We start from the raw sequence: 20,983 nt of genomic DNA, 5'->3' as shown, positions 1-20,983 counted from the left end.
CCCTTGAAGGTCTTCAAGCCAATGCTCAGAGGCTTTAGACTTAAAAGGCCAAGCTCGTCGTCTTCCCAAGACGTGCTCGCAAGTTTAAGGTAAAACTTTGTTGTTTCTTTTTTGCATTGTGGAATCCTTAAACTTGTTTGATGTTCTTAAATGTTGTTTGTAGACTGGTGATTCTACTGCCGAGGAGCTTGCAACTGCCACCCAAGTCAAAGGATCATACCTGCCGATTTCTCGTGAGAAGCCTTCTGTTGAGCTGGTGAAGGTCACCGAGGGGATGAAGTCATTCAGGGCCTACAACAAGCTTCGTGTCGAACGAATGAATGAGCGCCATATCGGCACCTGATTGAAGAAGGCAGCTGAGGCTGAGAAAGAACACAAGAAGTGAGATTGTTTAGTCTTAGTCATACATTGTAGCTGGTATTGACATTGGAATATTCTGCTAAAATTATGAAGATCATTGGGTTACTCTTATCCTTGCTTCTTATCTTGAAACAACTCTGCCTCTGCCAGTTGGAATGCCACCACCACAACCACCACCACAACCACCATAACCACCATGTGTACCCTTATCTTCATACCCAACACCTTATAATCCAAACCCGTGTGATGCCGCTGCCCCCACCACCACCCTTTGTATCCTTATCTAAAATCGAGCACCATGTGTACCCTTATCTTCATACTCAACACCATCTTGTTCCGTTCTTGATGAGCCGTTAGTTTTGAATGTGTCGTTCGCTTATGCAACGGAATCAGGACCAGGTTTTTCGACATCGTTATAGTAATGCCAATCGGCATGGAGGTCATATATGCTTGAGGCAGAAATCTACTTCCAGGTTCAGTCTCCGGCCAAGATATTGCTAATAGAATTCTGGTGTCTGCTGTTTTGAAACTTCAATGGTAATGTTGGTAGTCGAGATTATCAAATTTCGGTTCATGATCTCATCATCGGAAAACAAATTGGCATATGCTACACAATCTTTCTTATTGAGGACATAAAGAAAATAATTTGTCATTTAAAGTCCTGATGAGGTATTCCAATGCGTCTTGATCTCATTATAGGTTCTTCCATGGAGACTTGGTACACCCCAATTTTCTTTAGGAAACATAAATTGATGTCAAATATTTAAAATTAAAAAATAAATTTATGCCAGCATAGTTGTTAATTGGCTTTTGATTAAGATAGAGGAAAAAAAGTAGGGATGATTCTGTTAAAATAAATAGGGTAAACTACGTATTTGGTACCTAAATTATCAGTTTTGATCTGTTTTAGTATCTAAACTTTTAATTTTTTTCAAAAACATAGCTAACGTTCAGTTTTTATTTTATTTTAGTACCCATCCGTTAAAAACTTAACGCGTTTAGTACCTAAACTATCAATTTTGGCCCCTTTTAATACCTAAACTTTGATATTTTTTTTCAAAACTTAACATTAAATTTTGAATGGGTACTAAAATGAAACAAAAATTAAAGTTTGACATGGTACTAAAATGAAATAAAAACTAAATTTTAGATATGATTTTGAAAAAATAAAAGTTTAAGTACTAAAAAGGACTAAAAACTGATAGTTTTCTATATCCAAATAAATATTTCGGTGACTAAATGGATACATAGTGATAAATTGATGACCAATGGTATGGTTTACCCTTAAAGAATCCTAATACTGTTTGAGCTAAAACCAACCAATACAATGCCACCAGTGTACTGATCGACCCTTACCTTATCGCATGATCGTTGTCTCTCCCAAATCTTCAACTTCCTACAGCCATAAAACCAATCATTGTCACACAAAAAGCTAAACAAAAAGCCCTCAAAAATCTGAATTTGTTCTCATTTTCGCTAAGCTAATCCATACCAGTATTGCAATGCCACCGCCAACAGCCTCCCTCTCCGTTTCTTCATCTCCATCTATCTTCCCGCTCTCTTCTATCGCTTCTTCTTCCAGTAAACCCCAAATATGCTTTTGCCCCAATCCCACCAGATTCACCGGTTTCGCTTCCCTCTCCAAACCCAAATCCCATCACCGCAAACTCACGCCGCTCTCCGCCGTTTCCATCGAGAAAGAAACCATGATCTCCGAGCGCCCCCACACTTTTCTCCGCGAAACCGACGGTCAAGACGACGGATCCGTCAGGTCTCGCTTCCAGCGCATGATTATGGAGGTGCAGGACAGCGTGTGCGCCGCCCTCGAGGCTGTCGACGGAGCTGGGAAGTTCAAGGAAGACGCTTGGACGAGGCCTGGAGGCGGTGGGGGAATTAGTAGAGTGTTACAAGACGGAGCGGTTTTCGAAAAGGCTGGTGTTAATATCTCCGTTGTTTATGGGGTTATGCCCCCCGAAGCTTATAGGGCTGCCAAGGCTTCTGCCGCCGATGAGAAGCCCGGTCCCATTCCCTTTTTCGCCGCAGGTGTCAGCTCGGTAATTCAAAGCTTTCAATTTTCCACTTGAATTTTGTTAAATTCCATTGAAATAGGAGAACGCTTAAATTGTGTTTTGGGTTGCATTGCGTTTATAATTGTCTTTTGGGTTGCATTGCATTTATCGAAGCTGTGTACATAAGGAATGCTATTAGAGTCGCAGTTGTGAAATTTTCTTAAATACACACAATTTATCGTAAAACATAATAATTTTAATTTTCGCAATGAACTAGAATAATTTTCTTTTAATTTTACCTTAATGCAACAATAATTGGGATAGTGGCCCATCATTGGTGTGATTGGACGTTATCTACCGCTTTTTCTCGACAATAGGATTTTGGATGTTGCTGCCACTGCCATATAGCAGCCGCTGTTGCTATAGTGGACCGCTATTTAAATCCTTGGATAATAGTATTTATTGTTTGGTTTTGTTTTGTTTTGTTGTTGTTGTTGCAGGTTTTGCATCCCAAGAACCCGTTTGCTCCAACATTGCACTTTAACTATAGATATTTCGAAACCGATGCTCCTAAAGGTACTTAATTTATCCTTCATTATTGTTGTTAAGTTGAACCATGCGTGCTAAAATGATAGTTTAGAAGGATGTGATGCTTTTCTTTTCAATGGCAATTCGATAGCAATGAATACTATGCTTTATAGTTTGCTTTCATACTTGTTCTTCATAAGCAAGAAAAAAGATAGTGTCTTGATGGAGGTTTTCAATTTGCCTTACTTTCCTTAGTTGGTTTCACTGTACTTTGTCATCATCTATTGCATTGGTATTATTTTGTGCGTTTGACTCTTACTTTCTGTAAACTTACTCGTCCAACATCCATGCCCTACAGTTACTGGGACATGGGTCTGAAGAAATATATCGAAATCTTTGAGAAAAATTGAACATACTTACGTCACACGCCTATTTGAGTCACACTCGCATTTCAGTTCCAGTAACATAGTTTTAGTTTGTGACTCGTCTTGAGAATGTGCAGATGCTCCTGGAGCACCTAGACAATGGTGGTTTGGTGGTGGAACTGATTTGACTCCAGCTTACATCTTTGAGGAGGATGTCGAGCATTTTCACTCGGTAAGTTGAATTTTTCCTTTTTATTCTACCCCTATTAAAGCTTGAAACATCTGCATTTAGCATGATTAAAAGACCATTGAGCTTAAGCAGCTAGAACTAATTGGTAGTTTCCATTTGAAAAAGTAAAATAATATCGATGTTATCAGGTGAAATTTGCAGAAATCAAGTATTTGAAAATATCCTTTTTTATTTCAACACCCTACTAAATTATTTACAGATTTAATGGAAAACTGCAAAACTTGTGTACCTATAGCACTATGCTTATGCAGAGATCATTAATTGTAGTTTGTAGAATATCATTTCAACAATGAAGTATTTTTCTGAATCTTCTTTTGTTAACATTGCCTTTCTTTTTCAGATACAAAAACAGGCTTGTGATAAATTTGATCCATCCTTTTATCCACGTTTCAAAAAATGGTGTGATGACTATTTTTACATTAAGGTATGATCTTGCCAGATTTTTTCAGTGCCACACTTGATTCATATATAGTTCCTGAGTTCTAGAATTGTGTATCGCATTAAATTAACAAAAAGGGGCACTATTGCCATTCAATGAGTTGATCTGTGATTGCCATTTTTCTTTTTTGCTCAAAGTCGGGAATGGAAGTAAAGTCCGAAGAGAGTTGGAAGAAAACTATGTGTATAGGATTTGAATTAACAAAAATGGGGTATAGTTAATACACAACTCCTTTCCCCCATTTTTTGAAATAGAATTGGAGGAACAATCATACACATTAAGATGAAGACAGTGTTAATTTGAGCTGTTGGAAGCTTGGTGGTTTTCAATTTTTTTTTTGATAGGAATAGGATGCCTCATTAAAAACCTCCCTCATAGTGGTCCTCTGCCCTAAAGTAGGACCAACTAGCGGAAGGAGGAAAAGAGTGCATCAATTTATTGATAATAAACCAGATACATAAGGCTTAAAAACAGTCTTGCAAACTACATAAAACTTAAAAACAGTCCTGAGGGTACTTTGCTCTTAAGGCTTACACAACTGCCTAAGCAAGGACAAAAATTACCCAATTCCTTCCTTTGCTAACTTATCGGCCTCACAGTTACACCATCTAGGAATCCACCTAACAAGAGCCTGAATAGCAGAAATAATAGACACAATTTCCTTGACAAGGTTTGACAGAAAAGCAGGTGCAAGAGCTTGGTCTTTAATCCAATCCACTGCTATCTTTGAATCGCTTTCAATAATTAGTCTGCCCTTCGAAGCCCATTGTGATGAAACAAATAGGTCAATTCCTTTTTTGATAGCCTTCAGCTTTGCTAGGATAGTAGGAGAAGGACCGACACTTTCTGAAAACGAAAAAAGAATATCCCGATTCCAATCTCTGAGAATACCCCCTATTCCAGCTTACATACCAACCGTACTAACAGCCCCATCCACGTTCAACTTAAAAGAATCCACTGGAGGAGGACTCCAACAAATCGCCTTCCTATTTAAATTATGAATTACGAATTAAATGAATAAACTTCATTGTTAACTTTTAATGCTATATGCAGCATCGGGGTGAAAGACGAGGTCTCGGGGGAATATTTTTTGATGATCTGAATGACTATGATCAAGAGATGCTTCTTTCATTTGCCACTGGTAAACATTAATCTTCAAGTGTTCCCTATCTATAACAAGCAATTCCAATGGACTGCACTTCTTTAATACACCGATTTACTATCGGTTTGCAGAATGTGCGAATTCTGTGGTTCCTGCATACGTACCAATCATAGAGAAAAGGAAGGATATCCCATTTAATGAGAGCCAAAAGGCATGGCAACAGTTGCGAAGGGGCCGCTATGTAGAATTCAACTTGGTATGGAATTGACCCATATGTAAACTAGATAGATTGGAAATCTTAAATTTCACTAAGAAACAGACCTTTAAATTTTACTTCATTTGTCAATGAAAGGTCTATGATCGAGGCACAACATTCGGACTGAAGACCGGAGGTCGAATCGAAAGTATTCTTGTCTCTCTCCCTTTATCTGCACGATGGGAGTATGATCACGTAAGCTTTCCCTTAAAAAAATACTCGATCTTTGCCGATATTCACTGTAATATGTTACCAAGAAGCTGTAATTGATAATGGAAGGCCTATTTCCTGTTTTGACATGCAGAAACCAGAAGAGGGGAGTGAAGAATGGAAATTGTTAGATGCTTGCATCAATCCTAAGGAGTGGATCTGATACTTCTGATTGAGTTTCTTTCTACCCTTTCGAAATTGTTATATGGTAGTGTTTCTATGCAAGGAAGTTGTATGTTAATTCCATGGTTTTGTTGTATCAAAGTGAAGATTTGTTCATGTGAATTCTTTGAAAGTGTTGAAATCGAAAAAATGATTTCCCCCTGCAACTGCAACTCCCTGCTGCATTTTTCATTCCCTACATTGTAATTATCATTCTGTAGATGATGAAACGAAATTACTTGGCAAAAATCTTTTCACATTGTGCTTATCAAACTGACCTACATTGACAATGGAGATATAGCAGTTAATATCAACAAAATATTGGTTGACTAGTCATTCGTGAAGTCAACTACATTCCACTTTGTCAAAAGAAACCATGTTCCGAGATAATATGCCATATTTCTGATTTCTTTTACCTATAGAAAGGCATATCCACAAAAGCCTTTGATGAATTTCACCTTTAGAACTCAAAATGAATGGCAAACTCTCATTGTTGTGTTGGATTTCGACTTGGCCAATCGAGGAACTTGTACCCTAGAAGTGAAGGTGGTAGATATGTCTGAGTCGACGAAGATGGGTTATCTGGGGGATATATATAATCCTTTCCGTAACCAAGTTCCTTCATAAGCTTGGTTGGTGCATTCCTTAAATGAAGCGGCACTCCCTCGTTCTGTCCTACGGATTCCTGAACAACCTTTTGTGCAGCTCTGATGGCTTGATACACAGCAATAGATTTGGGAGCCAAAGCTAAGTAAGTAACACATTGTGCAAGAATCACATTACACTCGGGCATGCCCAAGAAATGACAAGTTTGGTAACAGGAAACAGCCTGGTTTAAGGCTAATGGATCAGCCAATCCGACATCCTCACTAGCAAACCTTATTAGTCTGCGTGCAATGTAAAGGGGCTCCTCTCCTCCTTCCAGCATTCTTGCCAACCAGTAAATTGCTGCATCTGCATCACTTCCTCGCATCGACTTGTGGAGCGCACTGATCAGATTGTAATGTTCGTCCCCTGCTTTGTCATACGCAAGATGCTTGCATTGGAGTGCCTCTTTAACATCATCCACTGTAACAACGGCTGCAAATGAACTGATCATATTTTCCTCACTCGCAGCAGAATCAGAATCCCTATCCAGCTCTAATCCTACCTCTTTTTGTTTCAGTTGATTATCAGCCACTCGAGCAGCCGCAGTGGTGGCAGAGATTTCTAAAGCATTCAACGCCACACGAGCATCACCATCACAATTCATAGACAGAAATTCCAGAGCATCATCCTTAACATTGACCCTCATCCCTACGCTCTGCGACAATCCCTTCTCTCGATCGTTAACAGCTCTCTTCAAAAGAGTATCAACATGATGGGGTTTTAAAGGATTCACTGTAAGAACCCTACACCTAGACAACAATGGCGTAATCAAATGGAATGAAGGGTTCTCTGTGGTAGCCCCCATAAACACAATGCTTCCATCTTCAATCACTGGCAAGAAAGAATCCTGTTGTGATTTATTGAACCTATGAACTTCATCAACAAAGAGTACAGTCCTCTTATTATTCTTAACCCTCATTCTCCTGGCTTCCTCAACAGCATCTCTAACATCCTTAACACCACTAGTAACGGCAGATAACGATACAAATCGATACAAAGACCGCTCTTGAGCTGAATTAACAACGGACTTAGCAATGGAAGTCTTACCAGAACCTGGAGGACCCCAAAAGATAATAGAAGGGATTCGATTACGATCAATGGCAGAACGGAGAAGAGAATTGTTACCCAGAATATGATCTTGACCGACTACTTCGAATATAGTACGAGGACGCATCCGTTCCGACAAAGGCTCATGGGTTTGATCAGTTTTGCCTAGTTGAATAATGGGTTTGAGATGTTGTAACTTTTGACGTTTGTTGTGGAGAGGATATGAGGTGGTGGAATCATCATCTGGGTCGTTTTGGGGTACGGTGCGGATGCTTGGGCCGGTGGCGGTGGCGGTGGCGGAGGGTTCAGGTGATGTACGGGAAGGGGAAAGCTTGGTGTGAAGATGGAAGAAGCGGTCGAGTTTGGGTTGGAATGGAGTAGGAGAGGGGTTCGAGTTCAGGTTCGGGTTCGAGGATTTTTGGGAAAGAATCCATTCGGTGGCTTTGAGGGTGGATTTACCGCCGGTTGCGGTAAGAGCTTGTGCTGCTAATTCACTTGAGAATCCCATACTTAAGAGCTGCTCCATTTCCATCTCCATAGGAATCTGGCACAAAAAAGGAGCTCTCTTTCTTCTTCTTGGGATAAATACACAATATAATGGGCACTTAAGTGTGAGGCCCCAAGCTCTTTTTAATGCCTAACTTTACTCTTCAAATTCCCTTAATGGCCCAACAAAAGAGGATTCTTTATAACTTTTTACATGTTTATGCACATTGAGAGGGTGGGCCTAAGGAGTGATGGCACACAGCCTTTCCATTCCTCTCTGCCGCCGCCTGTCACTTCATTTAGCACCACCACCACCAAAGGCAAAGTTCCTCTTCTTTACAAAAGCCCAGAAATCAATGAAGACACGGCAGCTAAAGCCGTGACAGTCCAAGTCCTTTCATGGGGGAGGGGAGCATCAGGCCAACTAGGCGGTGGCATTGAAGAAATCAGAATTTACCCATCTGCGGTACTCAATCTCCTCTTTCCCGATGCTTCTTTTTCTCTCTCCCCAGCCCCAGGCAAAATCTTCGATCAAAGTGGCCAAAAGGAGCAAACTTTGCACTCGGTTGGGGTATCATGCGGGTTGTTCCATTCGGGTTTGGTTGTGGATGGCAAGTTGTGGATGTGGGGCAAAGGTGATGGGGGTCGTCTTGGTTTTGGCCATGAGAATCCTGCTTTTTTGCCTACTTTAAATCCTCACTTGGATTCTGTTTCCTCCGTTGCCCTTGGTGGTATTCACTCTGTGGCACTAACTTCAAAGGGGGAGGTCTTTACTTGGTCAGTTCTCGGTCTTCCTTCATTTCACTTGCTCAATACTTGCCTTGCTCTCTTCATTGATCTTGATCTAGTTCAAATTATAATCCTGGATGAAAACAACTTTGCTTTGTGCCATTCTCTCCTTTGAATGCTTAGCTGCCAACAATTTTGATAATTAGCTAACTGAAACATACATTTGACTAGATATCAGAAACTAAACCATAGCCGTTATATGAGAATTCAAGTTAATATACAAGATGCTATTGAGGTGACAGAAGAAAAATGATATTGGAACTGGTGTTCTATAGATCTAGTCTATGACTGGAAGTGTGGAAATTACTTCAATGTTTATAAAGGCTTAAAGTAAAATAAAAGTCCCTAAACTATGCTCCTTTTTTGACCAAAAAAATAGTTTAGGGGCTTAAATAAAAAAAGAGCATAATTTAAGGATTTATTTTGACCAAAAGATAGTTTAGATACATAAAATGGTTACATTATACATATAATAGTTTGACTTATTTTGACCAAAATCTAGTTTAGGTGCTTAAATAAAAAAAGGGTATAGTTTAGGGGCTTTTTTAGTTTAAGCCTTTGTTAAATGATCATGTAAGAAGCTTTCTTTTAAGTTTCAAATAGTTGTATGTATCAATGAGGCTAAAGATCATTTTTAAGATTCAACTCAAGATTTCTTCTATTGCTACCAGATATGTGCAATAAACGAACATTGTCCGAATGATTTATATCATAATTCGCAAACTAGAAATTTAGATATAAAATTCATCTTTTCTGGATTGAAGCGTTTAATCAAATCAAATGGTTCTTTTATAAACATTTATTCTACAGCCTAGAGCTGTATGTGTTTGTTGTACACTTAAAAAAAAGAGTTATGGAGTGGAAGAGTTAGATGAGGAAGGAGATGCTTAGTTGATCATAATTAGCGATTTTCTGGTTGAGTCGATTTCTACCATTCATCTGACAATTGTGTTTGATAGGTAGAGGAAGAAGACAGTTTGAGCTAATCAACTGAATATCATTACATGTTCTTTACATTGTAAGACTATTTCTAAAAGCCTTTTCAAGGGATGGAAGTGGTGAAATTTTTGCTTACTTGGTAGTCCAGTAATTGAAAAGTCTGTGGCGATCTTGCTTCGTTGAATCGTTTTTGGTCAAAACCATTAATACAAACTATTCCTCTTTTTTAAAATGAAGTTTGCAGGGGTTATGGTGGTTTGGTGCACTCGGACACCGTGTTTATCATAGAGAACTCATACCAAGATTGGTAGAAAGCAATTGGAGTGGAACTATACGTCATATTGCAACTAGTGGGACGCATACTGCTGCCGTCACCGAAACAGGTTTCCATTGTTGTCTGTCATCATAAAATAGATCTTGGCTTTCTATACCTGTGATCTTGCTATATGAAAACGGAACTCATGTCATCGATTAGCTTGCTCAATTACCTTTTTGTTTCTCTGTAGACAATATTATTATGTATGCTCATCAGATTGTAGGTGTTCAACTTCATATATTTTTTGTTGTTTTCCCCCATCTGAATCCAGCTGTTATTCATTGAATCAGGCGACTTATACGCATGGGGCCGAGACGAAGGGGACGGAAGATTAGGCCTTGGTCCCTGTCGTGGCCCAAATGAGGGAGGTGGGCTTAGTATTCCATCCAAAGTGAAAGAATTATCTACTCCTATCGCCGCAGTTTCCTGTGGCGGTTTCTTCACAATGGCATTGACAGAGGATGGACAACTTTGGAACTGGGGTGGTAATGTCTCCACCTGTCTATATATTTTTCATTTCCTTCTGTTGTATTCCAATGGATATTTAATTATCTTTATATTGGTTTCTTGTGACTTGTCCTCATTAGTTATTACTTCGGCTTATTTCTGTTTTGTCTATTAAACGACGAATTAGCTTCCTATATCAGTTCCATTGATATTTACAGTTTTTTTTTCATGCCTACTCATCAAACTCTAACTATGAGCTTGGAAGAGGTGATAAAGTTGGTGGTTGGAAACCCAAACCAATTCCTAGCCTTGAAAGTACTCGTATTATTCAGATAGCAAGTGGCGGATATCATTCTCTTGCATTAACAGGTAAAACCGGTGTCGCGGGTCCTTTTCTCCTTTTCGATTCTTTAGTATGTCCTTTTATTGTTATACTAGAAATATTGATTCTTGTTGCCGTTTTATGTTAGATGACGGTAAAGTACTTTCATGGGGCCATGGAGGACACGGTCAGTTGGGTCATTCTTCTATAGAAAATCATAAAGTTCCTGCAATAACTGAAGCTTTGTCCGAAAAGCGTGCTATGTACATTGCCTGTGGAGGTTCATCTTCCGCGGCTATAACCGGTATGTCGTGTATACATATATGTGTAATTGATAGCTCAAGCTCTGTAGTTTCAGTCACGTGACAATTTAGCCATGAAAAGTGTGGACCCTCTACGTCTTTCGTATTTACGCAGTCATAGAGGTCCTCAGAAATAATGTACATTTTTCAAGTAATATCATCCATTATATGCCCACATGAAGACAGTAGCTTGATTCAAACCTAGGTTCAGTACACGTCTCTCACAACCAACCACTGAGGATCATAGTCGGATACGGTTATTTCCACTTTTATGATTCTTGCAGCAATGATCATCACGGTCATGTTTATGTGCTTTTACCGACTTTTTGTTGTTTTAAACAGATGAAGGAAAGTTATACATGTGGGGGAATGCAAGAGATTCACAACTGGGAGTTCCTGGGCTACCAGAGGTTCAAGCAAGTCCTGTTGAAGTCAATTTTCTAATGGAGGACGATGGATTGGGACCCCACAATGTGCTATCCGTTGCAGTCGGGGCATGTCATGCAATGTGTTTAGTCTTGAGATCAACTTGTTAATGATGACGCAATACAAGGAATCCCTTGCAATGGTGCCTGCAATTTTGTTTTGAAGGAAGAAAGAGTTCCAAGGTCGAGTTCCATGGTGATATGGATCTCCATTGTTTCATTGTTTAAAGCCTTGTTAAAGATTTGCTGCCTACCGGCCATTATAAAATGCTGTTGCAAGGTTTAGGTTCTACGTTCAGAATGAACTGGTTAGAGTGAAAATGGTATCCAGAACATATGGCTATGAGATCTGTTCAGTCTGTTTACAATAATATCGACTTTTCGACATCTCAGCGAATGCAGATGTATTTTAGTTTGCTTTTTAGTTCAATCTCCCTGCCCCTAATAACATGAAGTCTAAATTTATTTCATGCTTCATTTGATTCCACGGTGTAGATAATGAAGCCAAATTCTAGGAATAAGCCGATATCAAGAACCGAGACCACCATAGCTTAATTTCCCCACAACACGGTCATAAATTTAGCACAAAATGCATGTTTTCTACGTACATAAACTTAAGTGCAGGAGGAAGATGAATCTAATCTTGTGGTTCAAACAAACACGAAAATACTACTTGCATGATAAGTCACGCAGCGAAAAGAGGATCAAACATGATCTTGGTTGCTGCAGGCACTATGTTTGACCCTGTTCTCTGTCTAATCTTTCTTCATTTTTGGTTTTAGTCTATAAAACTTCCATTTTTGATGATAGTATCACATGGATTTCAATAAAATAAACCAATCACGGCATGCATGCTTGCTTTGGAGAGAAAACATAAACCAAAAGAGTAGGGATAAACGGCAGTTCTCGCATCTCAGGTCATTAATTAAATGCTCAAAATATGGCTTACAAATGTAGTACCTAAAGCTGCTTTAAAACTCATCTGAAAATATGGGGAAATAAAAGCTTTTACCAAATCAAATAGCTGAAGATACCCCTCTAAGAACATCCTCACTTCTTGTCTTCCTTCTCAGCCTCGGCTGCCTTCTTCAATCTGGCACCAATATGGCGCTCATTCATTCGTTCAACACGAAGCTTGTTGTAGGCCTTGAACGACTTCATCTCATCTGTGACCTTCACCAGCTCAACAGAAGGCTTCTCACGAGAAATAGGCATGTATGATCCATGGAATTGGGTTGCAGTTGCAAGCTCCTCGGCAGTAGAATCACCAGCCTACTCAGAACAAACATTTATGAACACCAAACAAGTTCAAGGATCGATCCCACGATGCAGAGAGAACCAACAAAGTTTTACCTTAAACTTGCGAGCACGTCTCGGGAAGACGACAAGCTTGGCCTTGAAAGTCTTGAGCCTCTGAACATTGGCTTGAAGACCTTCAAGAGATCGGTTCTTACGACGGTGATCAACTGCAATACCAATGGTGGGCGCAAGCTTCTTTGAAATACCAGCAGCCTGATCAGAGAAGAAGGTTTACAACGGCACATTCCATAAAGCCATACACAAACAATATCAAAACGAGAAAACCATCTTATAAAAAACAAAACAGCTAATACACACCCATTTACAAGCTAACAAAGACCACCAATAAAATTCATTGTTCTACGTAGTCAAGAAGGATATTAATGACATATAAACTAGATCAAATAGAAAACCCTAAATCTATACAAGATTAAATAGAAAAAACCCTAAACAAGAGAAAGCAGAAGAGCATACTTTAAGCTCTTCAAGAGTGAAACCCTTTCCAGCTCTCAACTTCATGTTGTACTTCAAAGTCTGGCCATGGACAATGGGACGTAGTGGTCCAGAAGTTGGCCTCGGGAAGATCCTTACAGCCTTCTTTTGCCTTGCTGAAAATCACAAAACCCCAAATTTCAAATCAAAAAACATAAAAATGAGTTGACAAAAAGGGATAAAGATAAAAACCCAGAGTAGATTAGCTCACCGATTCTTCTTCTGGTCTTTCTTGCGGGCTGATTGAACCATGTTTTCACATAGCTCTGCCAATGCTTCTTGAAATGGCCATTCGGTATAACATTGTTATGCTTAACCATGGCTTACCCTGTGATTTTGTGTGGAAAAAGAAACCAAATCGTTAAATGATAATATCAAATAGAAAAGAAAATTGGGAGAAAAAAAGAATCAGAGGAAACGAAAGGGAGAACCTTTGGCTGTGAGGCTAACCGGAGAGACTAAGGGAAGAGAGCGGCGCAAAGGAAAATCTTAAGCCCTTAGCCTCTTATTAGGGTTTTTCTCGATAGTGGTGGGTTTGCCTCTGTGTTAAGTGGGCTTAACTAAAATGTAAGCCCAAATATGATTAACTATTAAAATATGCTATAGAAGTCCTCGTAGTATGTACTGTTTACGGTCTAGTCTCTTTAATATTATCAGTCTTTTAAATTGTTCATAACGAGTCCTCAAAACAAAATTAAAATATAATGTTAACGATGATTTTTAAAAAAAGGTCGAATGATCAAAACATAATCAAAATAATAATTAAGTGACTAAATATGTAATTTATCTTATTTTTCTATGAATATAATATCTGTGCATATGTGGGTAGATGTTTGGGAGTCTAAAATTGATTTTCGAGTTGGATCTCTTTAAACCTAAGATATTTTAAAAAAAGGACAAGTAAAGGAAAAAGACTTTGATCTCTAGAGTTTTCATTCGAAGATCACAACGGTCCTTTTCTTGGGGGTGGAGAGTAACATATTTCTGTTTCGAAATCTAACACAGATAACCGAGACCGAATAATAAGAAAATGAAGAGTTTAATATTGGATTTATAGAGATTCAAATTTTTTATTAAACGAATATCTAATTCGCGTTTAAGAATATAAAACCAATTTGGTGAAAAATTTTAGGATTCATTAACCATCCTTCGGTTGGTTTGAGCAAAGAGAAAGAAAAAAAGAGAAAGAAAATAAAAAGGAAAAAATTGAAAAAGAATTTTTAATCTTTTAGAGATTCAAAACGGTGATATTTGATGACTTTTATAAGAATTAAAAATGATATAATTTTGATGTGACATCAGATCATGTGTAATGTTATTGTATCGTTTATGATTTGACGGTTGTACAATAAAAAACGATCTAATATTAAAGTTGGATGATAAAATAAATAATTTTTAAACTTTTTTTTGAATTAATCACTGATATCTAATCTATTGATTGATTAATCCAAATCGGATATTGCAGAGGCAAGTGTAACTCTCTCATCCCAGTTTGCTTCATTTGCAAACGTCAGGATTTGAACCCCTAACCTTACTTAAGAGACTTAGTGTCTCATATATCCCACTATACCAACTAATTGTTGATAATAATTTTTAAACTTTAATAACTAAAAGAAGAGTAAAAGTAGATAGAATTTATAATTTATCTTAAGGGTTAACTACTTCAAATAACACTCACCTTTTAAGTTCAGGCTCGTTTATGTCAGTAACGTTAATCCATTAACGGGACGATGACATTGTATCTCCATTCCGTGACGACAATGATGTGGCTCCCTCGTCAAAACGATGTCGATTTGGCACGACCATTTTGATGCTAAAAAAACTCAAAACGATTTCGTTTTGTTGATAGAAAAAATGATTTCAATGAGATTCGAATCATAAGCCTTTAGGAATTAAAACTAAACACCCAATCACCAAGCTAGATTAATTAAAAACTTAACAAAAATATTATAAAACTTAAATAACATTTTGAATTTTGAAATTTTAATTTTTATAAACACATACTAATAGTCATCCCTTTCCTTTCTTCCTCAACAAAACCCTAAAAATGGAAGCTTCCTCCCATCATCATCTTCTCCATTCTTCTTTGCCCTTACATCCAGAACAACAAAAACTCAAACTTTCTCAGTTCATTCCAACGTCATTGTGATAAATGTTTGTATATATCTGTTGGCTATAGATACAGTTGTGTTTCCTGCGATTTCTGACTTGATTTCGCCTATGCTTCTTCAACCAGTGGTGAGCTTCCTAATGATTATGAGCCGCTGAGGTTTAAAGATGGGAAGAAAAATACAATCCAACATTACAGCCACGTTCACAAGTTGAACTTCGTCAAATATAGGAAGATACATGGAGAAGACTTGGATTGTTTCTGGTGTGAAAAACATCTATCGGGAGCGTGCTACGGTTGTTTCGAAAACGATGCAAGTTCTATCTTCATATCGAATGCAGTGACAAGATACCAATGACACTTGCTCATCCTTTTCATCCTGGCCACACTCTTCGCTTAATGTGTACCTACGGGGGTTGCTATGCTTGTAAAAGATATGCTAAACTTGGGTATATGTGCGAGATGTGCAGCTTCCACATTGGTATTGACTGTGCTAAACTCTTTCTCACCCTAAAACTTGCCAGCCACCCTCACCTTCTCACATTGGTATTGACTGGGTTCTTTGGTTCCTCTGTAAAGCTTCCATTTTTTAACAACTACGTTGGAATAGACTGAGAAAGTTTGAGTTTTTGTGGTTGTTGATGCAAGGAAAAGGAAGAATGGAGAAGATGATGATGGGAGCAAACTTCCATTTTTAGGGTTTTGTTGAGGAAGAAAGGAAGGAGATGACTATTAAGCTGTGTTTATTAAAATAAAAAATTCAAAATGTTATTTAAGTTTTATAATAGTTTTGATAAGTTTTTAACGAGTTATTAAGTTACCTTGGTGGTTGGGTGTTTAGTTTCTATTCCTAAAGGTTTATGGTTTGAATCACATCGAAATCATTTTTTCCATCAGTAAAATGACGTCGTTTTGAGCTTTTTGAGCACTAAAAATGTCATGCCAAAACGACGTCGTTTTGGTGAGGGAGCCACGTCATCGCCGTAACGGAATGTAGATGTCATGTCATCGTCCTGTTAATGGATTAACGGCGAGGTGATATAATTGCAGTTAAACATAAATGTCAGTGTTAAAATTGACAAAATTAAAAAGTTAATAGTATAAACTAGTCCGAGCTTAAAGGTGAGTAGTATTTGAAATAATTAACCCTTATCTTAAATTATAATTATAAAAGTAATACTTGACTATTACTAATAAATATAAACTTGATTCACTAACACGAGATATTAGTTTAACTGTGATAGTATGTTACAATCGTTATTTAAATTTGAAACGATTATTAAACAAATCATATGTCGAAATTCAAATGGAAATTTACAAGTTCAAGCAGCCTTCGAATAGATAAATTATAAATTTAGCAACCGAACTTTATTCTTTCTTTTATATTATATATTGTACTTTTATTTTTTTTTCAATTTAATCATTTAATTTTATATATTGAGTTTTTTTGTCACTCCACCATTAATTTTCTAACAACAATATGATGTGGATTAAATAAATATTTTTGAATCATTAAAAAAGGTTCAAAATAATTTATTTTTTCATTTTCATTCTTTTTTCTTCTTCCTCATCCTTTCATTTTCTCTCTTATCTCTTTGTTCAACTTGAACAAACTCAGATTTTGGTCATCATACTGACAGTCGTTCTACTACCACCAATCACAGTCATTAGAGGTCCCACCGAACGCGTCTCACCATTTTGAATATAAATTTGATGTTTGTTTAACTAGAAAACACTTCAAACTTCATATATCTAAAAGAAGAGAGGGTGAAATCTAACAGTGTCATCTGATTATCCAAAAGAAGATGCGAAAGCCTTGCACAGTTTAGAGGTGAACAACAATCCTTTCGGTGCAACCCTTACCATATATCACCTTCAGAATGACATTATTCTAACTACTCAATGTATGGAGGGACCGATTGCGTACAAGTCTTACTAGTCCAATACCTCAAGACACGATGATTTTGAGATTTTGGATTAGAGTTTTAAAAGTAGAATTTACAAAAAAAAATTATTTTTTAAATTGTAAATTATATGTGGCAGGCTTTATTATTAAAATAAGTTATGTAAGAACTCTATTAATGAGAAAACAATCGAGTAAAAAAAATTAATGTATAAAGTTTAGTGATTAAATTAAAAAATAAAAAGTACAATGAACAAGATAAGAGAAAAAGTAAAGTTCAATTCCTAAATTTGTAATTAACTTGTTTTGGAATTAAGACTCACCAGATACACCCATTCCTAGTTCCTAAATAAATTTCATTTAAATATAGGGTGATGTAAACAAATGGTCCCTCGTCTATAGGGTGTTGCTTTGTTGAGTCTTTTGACTAGTAAAAATTACAAAATGATCCCCCTATTATATGATGTTGCATTGTTGAGTCCCTCAACTATTAAAAGTTACAAAATGGTCACATGACTATTTATATATTCCAAATTCATCGTTTTGTTAAAAAATTGATGGTCATATGAGTTTCATGTTAACTTGCTTACATAGATATGATAAAATATGATTGTAAAACCGTTTGAATTGTATAATCGTTTAAGATTTTGGGATCAAATTTTATCACATCCTAGTTAACAGATTAACGTCTAACTCAGAAATGAGGGGTTTGTGTAAGCTCTTACGACAATTGAATAATGCCAAGAGAGGAGGGAATTGGCCTTATAAAAATTTTGGTGGAAGCAATCGAAAAATAAAAACTTTTGCACAACGATTTAGAGTGGTTCGACTTCTAAACCAAGTCTACATCCACTACCTTAGCATCCACACTAAGGATTTCTCAAATATACTATATTTTCTTACCTTTGAGGACAAGGTGTAACCTTACAACAACCCACAAGGTTTATACCCCAAAACCTTTTTTACACTCTTTCCACAAGAGGAATTACAAATAAAGCAAACAAAGAGAAAATCTCACGGGGCAAATGTGTTTGGACTAATTAAGCTCTCACCCAAATCGCACTTGAGGAAAATAAACAATGAAGCTCACAAGTGTGTTTACAACAAAGAATTTGACAAATTAAGCACAAAACAAAACTTTGATGTTGGTAGGTTGGTTCAATGTGTTTCTTGTTGACCTTGGGAAGTTTTGACCTTGAATTTATACCTTCTCCATTAGTTCTAGATGTTTAGAGTAGTCGGGAATCATTATAGTCATTATCTATAACCAAAAATAAAATTTAATGCACAAGGGATCGATTCTTTTGGTGAAGGGATTGATCCTTTTTCTCGAGGGATCGATCCTTTAGGGATCAATTCCAAACTCACTAGAATCCAAGGGATTGATCCTTTTGCTAGGGGGTCCATCCTTTGAGCCAAAAAACCTTGGAAACTTAACTTTAAAGACCAAAAATGATCGAGTAAGGTTTTGAAAAAGCTCAACTAAGTTGGAAAACATTTAAAATGTATTTTTCATATTAATTTGGACTTTGAATTATTTTTGATAATTTTTTTAATAAATTTGATTAAGTCCAAAATCAACTTTGCAATTTATTATTATATCAAAATCTTAATTCAACGGTTTGAAACATATGAATAGTCAGATGATCATTTTGTAACTTTTAATAGTCGAGAGACTCAACAAATCAACACCCTATAGTTGAAGGACCACTTTATTACTTTTAATAATAGAGAAACTCAACAAAACATTATCTTATAATTAAAGGATTGTTTGTGTACCCTTAAATATATGATCTAATAACCAAAATTAAGCCAAAATTAGAAAGGATAGTATCTCAAATATAATTATAAAATGAAGTCTTATTAGCACCTCGTTGAATCATTAAATATATATCGATATTAATTATAAATTAATTTAACGAGATGAGACATTAGATTACAAGATCATGGATTTAAATCTTGACGTTACGAGTAGAAAAAATTAAATTAAGAAGATTGTTTTTACACTAAATCTTTGTAATACTTACTTGAATTAATCAATTAATAGTTAAAAAAATGCTGATAATGGTATATTATTATCATACTCATACATCGCTCTCATCAAATATACATCAAAGAAAAAGTTGGAAACTTTAACTGCTTGTGCATCAAAAGTGGCCAACTCAAAACCCTTTTTTTAGCTCCTCATTTTCAGAACGGTTGTTCTTTTCCTTTTACAATATTCAACTTTGCATCATTTAGGACATGAAAAATCCCCTTTGCAATAAAATGAACCGCCCTTTGAATATTATGAATTAATAGTTTTTTTATTAGACAATGAAAGTTTACGACTACAACTGTAAATTAAAACACATAATAAGAATATTTTCCTATAATCATTAACACAAAAAAAAACAAATTATTTAAGATCACACAAGGAAGATGTTAAAAAATCTAACCAAATAAAACGTGATTCGAGGAGTCGCCACCAATCTTTGATTAGGGTGTGATTGGGCACCCAAAAAGTATTTGTCATTTTAAAAAAATATTAATTTTAATTAAACCAAAATAATGTGCGGTCTGTGTTGCCAAAAAGTTGAGTTCAAAAGTCGGTTACGTGTGGGGAATGATTAACACCCCCACATAGCCCTAAATCGGTATCTAGTAGATTATTAGTTGTCTTTGCAATGAAATTTAAGAATTCGAAGCTAATTTAATTCAAGATCCCATACAAATAATATTCTTTGAATTTTAGGACGAAGCATAATAATATTTAATTATTTCCTATCGAGAAGAATCGACCTCTCATACCTTAAAGCAATCGATTCTTAATCCAATCGAAATAAAGAAATATTAAAATTCCATTATAAAGTTCATAACAACACAAAAATAAATTTAAGAGAGAAAACAATAATATCTAATTATTTTCAATCGAGAATAAATGACCTCTCATGCCTTAAAGCTGTCATCTATTACGACAATCGAAATGAAAATATGTTATGTATGGCTCATAAAAAAGTCTCGTTGTGGGGTTACGAATTATGTGGGTTGGGGGTGTGGGGGCGCAGCCCCCGCGGTACGGTACAGGGTTGATTTTGTAATTATGTACCAGGGTTTTCTATTATAAATAGAGATGTAACCTAGACCTAAAATATCATTGAATAAAATTCTAGCGCCGCCTAGGCACCGAGGACGTAAGCACGTTGCCGAACCTCGTAAAATTCTCGTGTTCTTTCGTTTTCTTTACCCGTTTTCGTCAACAATTGGTATCAGAGCCAGGAGCAAAATTCGAAGTCACGAAATTCGATGGTCAGGGTAACTTCGGATTATGGCAAACGAGGGTGAAGGATCTATTGGCGCAAGGGATCTTGAAGGCTTTGCGACCTACAAAGCCGGCGTCGATGGATGAGGAAGATTGGGAAGAATTGCAGCAGCGAGCGGCAGGAACCATACGATTATGCTTGGCGGACGAGGTCATGTATCACGTCATGCATCTATCGTCTCCAGACGAAATTTGGAGGAAGTTGGAAAGTCAGTTTATGTCCAAATCCTTAACGACAAAACTGTATCTGAAGCAGCGGCTGTATGGGCTGAAGATGCAGGACGATCACGATTTGGCGCAACACGTGAATGTCTTCAATCAAATCGTTTCTGATCTGGCTCGGCTTGATGTGAAAATTGAGGATGAAGACAGAGCGATGATTCTGTTGTGTTCGTTGCCTTCCTCTTACGAACACATGGTGACTACTCTTACATATGGGAAAGAGACTATCAACGTTGAGGAGATTACTGCAGCCT

The 20,983-nt window shown here is 36.9% G+C and overlaps 4 protein-coding genes across 4 annotated transcripts; 2 read left to right on the top strand and 2 right to left on the bottom strand.

The window, feature by feature from the left end:
• The first annotated feature begins 1,770 nt into the window (after positions 1-1,770).
• LOC120136912 (oxygen-dependent coproporphyrinogen-III oxidase, chloroplastic-like) lies at positions 1,771-5,848 on the top strand. Its single transcript, XM_039152841.1, has 8 exons — positions 1,771-2,414; positions 2,870-2,945; positions 3,400-3,494; positions 3,853-3,936; positions 5,005-5,092; positions 5,185-5,309; positions 5,406-5,504; positions 5,614-5,848. The coding sequence occupies exons 1-8, from the start codon at positions 1,863-1,865 to the stop codon at positions 5,680-5,682; spliced, it is 1,188 nt and encodes a 395-aa protein (XP_039008772.1). The 5' UTR covers positions 1,771-1,862; the 3' UTR covers positions 5,683-5,848.
• A 280-nt stretch (positions 5,849-6,128) lies between these two features.
• On the bottom strand, positions 6,129-7,929 carry LOC120136910 (ATPase WRNIP1-like). The gene has a single exon (XM_039152840.1). The coding sequence runs from the start codon at positions 7,912-7,914 to the stop codon at positions 6,169-6,171; it is 1,746 nt and encodes a 581-aa protein (XP_039008771.1). The 5' UTR covers positions 7,915-7,929; the 3' UTR covers positions 6,129-6,168.
• A 153-nt stretch (positions 7,930-8,082) lies between these two features.
• Positions 8,083-11,733, top strand: LOC120136846 (RCC1 domain-containing protein RUG3, mitochondrial-like). The gene is made up of 6 exons (XM_039152794.1): positions 8,083-8,639; positions 9,828-9,973; positions 10,197-10,391; positions 10,594-10,722; positions 10,824-10,979; positions 11,320-11,733. The coding sequence occupies exons 1-6, from the start codon at positions 8,083-8,085 to the stop codon at positions 11,511-11,513; spliced, it is 1,377 nt and encodes a 458-aa protein (XP_039008725.1). The 3' UTR covers positions 11,514-11,733.
• Positions 11,734-12,282: 549 nt separating this feature from the next.
• LOC120136798 (60S ribosomal protein L13-1-like) lies at positions 12,283-13,745 on the bottom strand. Its single transcript, XM_039152757.1, has 5 exons — positions 13,625-13,745; positions 13,405-13,521; positions 13,176-13,309; positions 12,756-12,914; positions 12,283-12,674 (listed from the first exon to the last, which is right to left on the bottom strand). Exons 2-5 carry the CDS (start codon positions 13,511-13,513, stop codon positions 12,453-12,455), a joined length of 624 nt encoding a protein of 207 aa, XP_039008688.1. The 5' UTR covers positions 13,514-13,521; positions 13,625-13,745; the 3' UTR covers positions 12,283-12,452.
• Between the last annotated feature and the right edge of the window lie 7,238 nt (positions 13,746-20,983).

Source organism: Hibiscus syriacus, unplaced genomic scaffold (genome assembly GCF_006381635.1).
Source record: "Hibiscus syriacus cultivar Baekdansim isolate YM2019G1 unplaced genomic scaffold, ASM638163v2 tig00110637_pilon, whole genome shotgun sequence".
NCBI classification, from domain to species: domain Eukaryota; kingdom Viridiplantae; phylum Streptophyta; class Magnoliopsida; order Malvales; family Malvaceae; genus Hibiscus; species Hibiscus syriacus.
This window is presented reverse-complemented; position numbering and strand designations above follow the sequence as displayed.

Excerpts from the sequence above, each read along its gene's own strand:
- LOC120136912 (XM_039152841.1), top strand. The coding sequence starts at position 1,863 with ATGCCACCGCCAACAGCCTCCCTCTCCGTTTCTTCATCTCCATCTATC. Across the intron at positions 2,415-2,869 it reads TCGCCGCAGGTGTCAGCTCG|GTTTTGCATCCCAAGAACCC; the intron begins GTAATTCAAAGC and ends TTGTTGTTGCAG. Across the intron at positions 2,946-3,399 it reads CGAAACCGATGCTCCTAAAG|ATGCTCCTGGAGCACCTAGA; the intron begins GTACTTAATTTA and ends GAGAATGTGCAG.
- LOC120136910 (XM_039152840.1), bottom strand. The coding sequence starts at position 7,914 with ATGGAGATGGAAATGGAGCAGCTCTTAAGTATGGGATTCTCAAGTGAA.
- LOC120136846 (XM_039152794.1), top strand. The coding sequence starts at position 8,083 with ATGCACATTGAGAGGGTGGGCCTAAGGAGTGATGGCACACAGCCTTTC. Across the intron at positions 8,640-9,827 it reads AAGGGGGAGGTCTTTACTTG|TTTGCAGGGGTTATGGTGGT; the intron begins GTCAGTTCTCGG and ends TTTAAAATGAAG. Across the intron at positions 9,974-10,196 it reads TGCTGCCGTCACCGAAACAG|GCGACTTATACGCATGGGGC; the intron begins GTTTCCATTGTT and ends TCATTGAATCAG.
- LOC120136798 (XM_039152757.1), bottom strand. The coding sequence starts at position 13,513 with ATGGTTAAGCATAACAATGTTATACCGAATGGCCATTTCAAGAAGCAT. Across the intron at positions 13,310-13,404 it reads AAAGACCAGAAGAAGAATCG|CAAGGCAAAAGAAGGCTGTA; the intron begins GTGAGCTAATCT and ends TGTGATTTTCAG. Across the intron at positions 12,675-12,755 it reads GACGTGCTCGCAAGTTTAAG|GCTGGTGATTCTACTGCCGA; the intron begins GTAAAACTTTGT and ends TGTTCTGAGTAG.